An 8,330-nucleotide genomic window follows, 5' to 3' on the forward strand; every position below is an offset into this window, starting at 1 on the left:
AAGCGATTCGTTTCCGTTCATTCCGTCAGGTGAATCCAGATACGCAGCGCATTTAGTTCTTTGAGTGTATGCGCACCCTAAGACGCTAACCGCGCACGGTACGTGTATGCGCACCTTAATGCTTCTTCCGCACGTTAACTCAAAGGCACTCACGCACTCGATGATCGTAATACACTCATTACGCACACAGTATACCGGTGGTGTTTGGATACCACACACAACGCAACGAACGCAACGATAACCACGCAAACAATGAGACCCCAAATTTTGAGTGATTCAGGCCGAGGGGTATGAGGAAGCTTGAGGAAGCACGGAGAAGCGCGCTGCGATGAGAGTTCGCATTCTGTTTTACACGCGCGCTTCACTAACACCAATACAAATACCGTGCTTTGACGAGCCGTCTGTGAATGTGTGTGTGTCTTCTTTCAGCGAGCTCAACTTTTAGCTGCTCGTCACATCGTGTTGTCTCGCTTACACTACAGCATCGAACCATCGCTCCGTATGTCCCCCCCTCCTACGCGTGCAAAACCACCAGTACAGCGCGACGCTTTGCCGGAGATGGTTGTGCGCGTTTCGTTATAAGTCCCGCGCGCAGTGTTTGTGCGTTGGTGTGCATTTCGTTATAAGTCTCGTGCGCTGGTGTGTTTTGGTAAAGTGTGAAGTGAATAAACAGTGTGTACAGACGCACATGCAGTGCGTGCATCGACAGGTAAGAATTTGCTGAACAGAGGCAACGCAGATTGTCGACAAGTTTCCCGCAGCCTGGCTCGACCCGGTACTTTGCAGTATGACGCCATTCGTGAGTATGAAGGATTCTAAATGTGTTGTGAAAGTGTAATTTATGTTTCAATAAAGTGTTTAATGAAATAAAAAATGACCGTGTTTGTGTTTGTTGTTGGAATAAGTGCGTATTTGCGATCGTGGCAATGCATGAAAGAAAACGATAAACGAAAGAAACAAATATCTGTGGATGTGTTGGTAGCATGATTGGAAAGAACACAACACATTGAGAACTGCAGAGCGCACCGTGCGTTACGGGTGTGGAGGGGGAGGGCTCGCGCGAGGGTGTAACTCATTCCTCCAAGAGTAACTGCTAACGGGGGACGGTACTCAAATCACTCAAAAAATACACTCATTTTGCCGGACGGGAAGTCACTGAAACTCACAGAACTCACGTTCGAGTCACTCACGCACTGGGTGCTCCTAGCTTCACCAGCACAATTACACTACTCGCTAAACTCAAGTGTGCGTAGAGGCACCCGTAATACCGAACTATACTTCACGCGCACTATCAATATTTAAGTGGTACAGTGTGTATCCTAAATGCACGAGATACTTTCCACGGCAACACCACTACAAACAACCGCACTTCCTTATAACACGACCTTGTTCTATAGTGGCGGCTTCACCCGCGTTGCACAAGATTAGCACGTTCCGCGCTTCTGCCCCTCAGCAGAAAAAGGCCCGCGGCCAGAACCCGCTACACGCACGGAAACCACAGGCAGAACCAAATTCCTTGTCCAGGAAAAGCACCAGTGAATCGCACCAAAACACTATAAAAAACAGCTTCGATCAGAAGCGACAGCAAAAGCACGTCCTTCATGACTCAACTCCCTGTGTGTGTGTGTGTGTGTGTGTGTGTGTGTGTGTGTGGGTGTGTGTGTGTGTGTGTGTGGGTGTGTGTGTGTGTGTGTGTGTGTGTGTGTGTGTCTGTGTGTGTGTGTGTGTGTGTGTGTGTGTGTGTGTGTGTGTGTGTGTGTGTGTGTGTGTGTGTGTGTGTGTGTGTGTGTGTGTGTGTGTGTGTGTGTGTGTGTGTGTGTGTGTGTGTGTGTGTGTGTGTGTGTGTGTGTGTGTGTGTGTGTGTGTGTGTGTGTGTGTGTGTGTGTGTGTGTGTGTGTGTGTGTGTGTGTGTGTGTGTGTGTGTGTGTGTGTGTGTGTGTGTGTGTGTGTGTGTGTGTGTGTGTGTGTGTGTGTGTGTGTATGTGTGTGTGTGTGTGTGTGTTTGTGTGTTAAATAAACCATCGCCACACCGATTATACTTCATTTTCCGAAATAAACCACACACACAAATAGAAAATGCTAACTGCTAAAGTACCAACTTATACACAGCACACTATCAGCTTATGACGGAAGGCACAGGCTGCAGCGCAAGTAAGGCAATTCATGGTGAAGGAAGGAGAGGAAGAGGATGAAAAAATGGGCACCGCCAATATAGACAATTTTTGAAAATCGGTAGAACTACAGATCGGTTTGGCTTGGTTGCCTCAACTGTAAGCCAATACTGACAATCTATCGTTTGACGCTGGAACGCATTGCGCAAATGAAAATCGAACTTTTCTGGTTCTGCATATAAATTGTTGTTTCGGTTTTTTTCAATGATCATTAATACCTGCAGTCATTTTGTAGATTCTTATTTATTTTCGATGTATCAAATGAACCATACTGTTCTATTCTTGTCTTGGTCATTCATTTTTTCACGTGAACAGAATAAACCCATCGGTTCTGTTTCATTTGGCACACCTCTATTACCCACACCCATCACTAGTCACAAGCTAATATAACAACTCAAGCAACAAAATCAACATGTTCTTTCGCTCTACCCAACAGACCTTTCAGAGCGAGAAAACATGTTGATTTTGTTAGCTGAGTACCTAATTATCAAGCGATACTGCATGGCCACGCCCACTACTTGGTAAAAATCGTGCATAGAAAAAAGTTCCAACAATCGACGAAATAACCTGCGTGAAATGATTGCCAGTACTGTGATGCCATCCTTCACAGTTGTTAGTTAGCTCAAACTATGTGCGATATCAACAACGATATGGTGCAACGTGGTAGGCTTTTTGGGGACAATGTTATTGAATGCAGTAACATACGAACACCGGTGAAAATTCAGGATGAAGCTTCACATCGAAAATTAACTTTTGGCATCGACCGTTTATTAAGTATGTCAACACCTGCAAGGAACAAGGAATTTGGTGATAAATCACAATTTTTGTCATCTTCCGTTACTGAAGAGGAAGCTTATCATAGTTTCTATGAAATGGATAAATGTGATTTATGTGGTAAATACAACGGAAGTTTCCCTAATTTTACCAAACTTTCGATTAGTGATTTGAATACGAAAATGGAAAAAGGCCATGTTTGTGAACCAGTTATTCTAGAATTAAACAAAACGAGTAAGCCTTGCGATAAAAGTGAAAATCATTTGTGGTTAAGCTATCCGGGTGACAGTGGTATACAGTGTTCCAAAATAATTCCTGAACCGTTTCCCTTGCGAATAGGAAATTTGAATTTAGGTATGTAATGAAAAGTATCTCAATTGAAATCATCTTTCACATTTTTTTCTACCGTACTGCTTCAATTAACGGGCACTTTAGGCATTTTTGGCATTGAATATTTTTTAACTAAATCAATATTGATCGCTCAGACGTCTGTATAGCACCGTTTACTAATGAAAACCTTCTACAATTGAGAAAAAAAAAAGATTTCCCATAAATTTACACGACACATTGCCAAAATTCATTAAATTTTAACAAAAATTTGATTCATATTCTAGACAGTTTCGAGCTCATGTTTCAAATTACGGACATTTTGATTCAAATTCCGGACAGCCACTAAATTTCGTCTATAATCTTATGGTTTTACCTTTTTAGCTTTTAACTTGTTTCAAGTTTCAAACATCAAACTCTCAGTGAAGGAAACTTTCTAGACCAACAGAACGACGGTCTTAAAAACAACGGGGTATGGATGCTGTTTTTCTCTTGTACACATATTTGAAAGAAACAAATATCTGTGGATGTGTTGGTAGCATGATTGGAAAGAACACAACACATTGAGAACTGCAGAGCGCACCGTGCGTTACGGGTGTGGAGGGGGAGGGCTCGCGCGAGGGTGTAACTCATTCCTCCAAGAGTAACTGCTAACGGGGGACGGTACTCAAATCACTCAAAAAATACACTCATTTTGCCGGACGGGAAGTCACTGAAACTCACAGAACTCACGTTCGAGTCACTCACGCACTGGGTGCTCCTAGCTTCACCAGCACAATTACACTACTCGCTAAACTCAAGTGTGCGTAGAGGCACCCGTAATACCGAACTATACTTCACGCGCACTATCAATATTTAAGTGGTACAGTGTGTATCCTAAATGCACGAGATACTTTCCACGGCAACACCACTACAAACAACCGCACTTCCTTATAACACGACCTTGTTCTATAGTGGCGGCTTCACCCGCGTTGCACAAGATTAGCACGTTCCGCGCTTCTGCCCCTCAGCAGAAAAAGGCCCGCGGCCAGAACCCGCTACACGCACGGAAACCACAGGCAGAACCAAATTCCTTGTCCAGGAAAAGCACCAGTGAATCGCACCAAAACACTATAAAAAACAGCTTCGATCAGAAGCGACAGCAAAAGCACGTCCTTCATGACTCAACTCCCTGTGTGTGTGTGTGTGTGTGTGTGTGTGTGTGGGTGTGTGTGTGTGTGTGTGTGTGTGTGTGTGTGTGTGTGTGTGTGTGTGTGTGTGTGTGTGTGTGTGTGTGTGTGTGTGTGTGTGTGTGTGTGTGTGTGTGTGTGTGTGTGTGTGTGTGTGTGTGTGTGTGTGTGTGTGTGTGTGTGTGTGTGCGTGTGTGTGTGTGTGTGTGTGTGTGTGTGTGTGTGTGTGTGTGTGTGTGTGTGTGTGTGTGTGTGTGTGTGTGTGTGTGTGTGTGTGTGTGTGTGTGTGTGTGTGTGTGTGTGTGTGTGTGTGTGTGTGTGTGTGTGTGTGTGTGTGTGTGTGTATGTGTGTGTGTGTGTGTGTTTGTGTGTTAAATAAACCATCGCCACACCGATTATACTTCATTTTCCGAAATAAACCACACACACAAATAGAAAATGCTAACTGCTAAAGTACCAACTTATACACAGCACACTATCAGCTTATGACGGAAGGCACAGGCTGCAGCGCAAGTAAGGCAATTCATGGTGAAGGAAGGAGAGGAAGAGGATGAAAAAATGGGCACCGCCAATATAGACAATTTTTGAAAATCGGTAGAACTACAGATCGGTTTGGCTTGGTTGCCTCAACTGTAAGCCAATACTGACAATCTATCGTTTGACGCTGGAACGCATTGCGCAAATGAAAATCGAACTTTTCTGGTTCTGCATATAAATTGTTGTTTCGGTTTTTTTCAATGATCATTAATACCTGCAGTCATTTTGTAGATTCTTATTTATTTTCGATGTATCAAATGAACCATACTGTTCTATTCTTGTCTTGGTCATTCATTTTTTCACGTGAACAGAATAAACCCATCGGTTCTGTTTCATTTGGCACACCTCTATTACCCACACCCATCACTAGTCACAAGCTAATATAACAACTCAAGCAACAAAATCAACATGTTCTTTCGCTCTACCCAACAGACCTTTCAGAGCGAGAAAACATGTTGATTTTGTTAGCTGAGTACCTAATTATCAAGCGATACTGCATGGCCACGCCCACTACTTGGTAAAAATCGTGCATAGAAAAAAGTTCCAACAATCGACGAAATAACCTGCGTGAAATGATTGCCAGTACTGTGATGCCATCCTTCACAGTTGTTAGTTAGCTCAAACTATGTGCGATATCAACAACGATATGGTGCAACGTGGTAGGCTTTTTGGGGACAATGTTATTGAATGCAGTAACATACGAACACCGGTGAAAATTCAGGATGAAGCTTCACATCGAAAATTAACTTTTGGCATCGACCGTTTATTAAGTATGTCAACACCTGCAAGGAACAAGGAATTTGGTGATAAATCACAATTTTTGTCATCTTCCGTTACTGAAGAGGAAGCTTATCATAGTTTCTATGAAATGGATAAATGTGATTTATGTGGTAAATACAACGGAAGTTTCCCTAATTTTACCAAACTTTCGATTAGTGATTTGAATACGAAAATGGAAAAAGGCCATGTTTGTGAACCAGTTATTCTAGAATTAAACAAAACGAGTAAGCCTTGCGATAAAAGTGAAAATCATTTGTGGTTAAGCTATCCGGGTGACAGTGGTATACAGTGTTCCAAAATAATTCCTGAACCGTTTCCCTTGCGAATAGGAAATTTGAATTTAGGTATGTAATGAAAAGTATCTCAATTGAAATCATCTTTCACATTTTTTTCTACCGTACTGCTTCAATTAACGGGCACTTTAGGCATTTTTGGCATTGAATATTTTTTAACTAAATCAATATTGATCGCTCAGACGTCTGTATAGCACCGTTTACTAATGAAAACCTTCTACAATTGAGAAAAAAAAAAGATTTCCCATAAATTTACACGACACATTGCCAAAATTCATTAAATTTTAACAAAAATTTGATTCATATTCTAGACAGTTTCGAGCTCATGTTTCAAATTACGGACATTTTGATTCAAATTCCGGACAGCCACTAAATTTCGTCTATAATCTTATGGTTTTACCTTTTTAGCTTTTAACTTGTTTCAAGTTTCAAACATCAAACTCTCAGTGAAGGAAACTTTCTAGACCAACAGAACGACGGTCTTAAAAACAACGGGGTATGGATGCTGTTTTTCTCTTGTACACGAATTAACGGTCTTTCCCGTACAGCCGTCAAGCCATTTGTCGCATAGGTCTTCAAATATAGTTGTTTTCTTGTTATTATCACTATCTAAAAACATATTTTTATACAGTTAACCACAGTAAACCTCGGATGTCCGGAATTTAAAACAAAATATAAAATCTTGCTTCGAATTCCGGACAGAATCAAATATGTGTTTAATGAAATTCAGAGCACAATGTGATAAAACACTGTTATTTTTGCGTTGATAACTACTTCCATAATTGATTCCGATGTATTTGAATGCACGTGGGCGCGATTAATAGGACTGACTATCTGGTTGTGTGGTAACTGCAACCCAAGGTGGATTAAAAATGGTGGTGAAAATGGACCTTTGGGGGGTTGCCATAGTTTAACGACTTAGCGTCATTGTAAAACCGTTAACGATTGGATTCCGCACACAAAGTATAGCAAATAGAACGTATTCTTGGTTATTAAGTGCATTTTTGTATGTTCATTGATTTTATCGAAAAAATAATATATATTAACAAAAAAGTTGAGAATTTGTTTGTTCAAGAAACTTAAAATCATTTTAGTAAGAGTTCTTCTTACTTACTTTCTTACCTATCCCTAAGAGTAAAAGTAAGAGTTCTAATCGTATTTAAATTGTCTATTTGTCTCGTAGATAATGAGAAAAAACTGTGTAAACAGGAAAAATGAATGATTCATTAGTTTTCTTCCTGAAACAACCAAAAAACCCTGACATACTATGATACATATACACATTTCCGCCATTTTCGCAGATCATTACTCACAACTTTGTATGCGTATTTTATGTAAACACTGACATTGCAGAAGAATCAGCTTGCAACTCGATAAGATAGTATTGGATTTGATCGGTGATTTCCATATAGGAATGGGGTGTTATGAAGGAAACTATATTTACTTATGTTGGTGTTATGTGCGATTATTTTAATTTAACTGAGCAAAAACTCTGTTGAAATATGTTCTCCCACCCGGCAATATGCCAATAATACAATAGTTTTACAAAAAATTAAATGTGTTTGTAATATAACAGAATACATAATGTTGTTTATATATTTATTTAATTTTTAATATGAAGGCTTTTTACTAGCCTATTGTTAACACTTCGTTATTGGATTGTTAACGTAATGTTTTATTGTACTTTTTTTATCTAGTTTTTCGCTAGTTGAGTCTAGTTTGTATATTATTACAACACTTGAAATATCACCAAAAACTATTGTTTTCATAAGGCTTAATTGGATCAAGCATCCCATGCAAAATTTAAACAAGCAAACTTTACTTTATTATAAACTTTATACTATTTGAACACTGAATAATTTCATTTAATTTCATTTATTGAATCCAATCGTTTAAATTGTATTGAATAATCGTTTTGCATATATTGCTTTTTTTTTTATTTCTCGTAAGGACGGCCTGGTTGGCCGTATCATTAGCATATATTGCTTTTAATTTATTAATTTAATTATTATATTTCATCATGGAACTTATCTAATTGAACAATTTAACCTCGTATGTTTCCTTACAATAGCATAAGGAACCTGTTTTCCCATAGTAGTAGGGGCTTCAGTAATCTTGTGTAGTCTATGTTTTACGTAAATGCAAAGAAACATAATTAATTAGAACCGATAAACAATCTCAAGTTAACGTTGCATCAGCCATTCAAAAGTTATCGTTTGTTTTGTTTATACATTCTACTCTCCGATTTAGGACTATTGCTTCATTTTTCCTTTCCTTTA

General features: G+C 39.8%; 1 protein-coding gene across 2 annotated transcripts in view; it reads left to right on the forward strand.

Annotated features, from left to right (window-relative positions):
* The first annotated feature begins 5,546 nt into the window (after nucleotides 1-5,546).
* Nucleotides 5,547-8,330, forward strand: part of LOC133392946 (uncharacterized) — a 51,269-nt gene continuing 48,485 nt past the window's right edge. For both annotated transcript variants that reach the window (XR_009765909.1, XM_061655586.1), the window contains exon 1: nucleotides 5,547-6,102. Coding sequence is in view for 1 of the 2 variants with exons in the window: in XM_061655586.1 (XP_061511570.1) it covers nucleotides 5,604-6,102 (499 nt within the window). In the remaining variant the exon portion in view is untranslated. The remainder of the gene's footprint in view (nucleotides 6,103-8,330) is intronic.

This window comes from Anopheles gambiae, chromosome 3, assembly GCF_943734735.2.
Source record: "Anopheles gambiae chromosome 3, idAnoGambNW_F1_1, whole genome shotgun sequence".
In the NCBI taxonomy this organism is placed as follows: domain Eukaryota; kingdom Metazoa; phylum Arthropoda; class Insecta; order Diptera; family Culicidae; genus Anopheles; species Anopheles gambiae.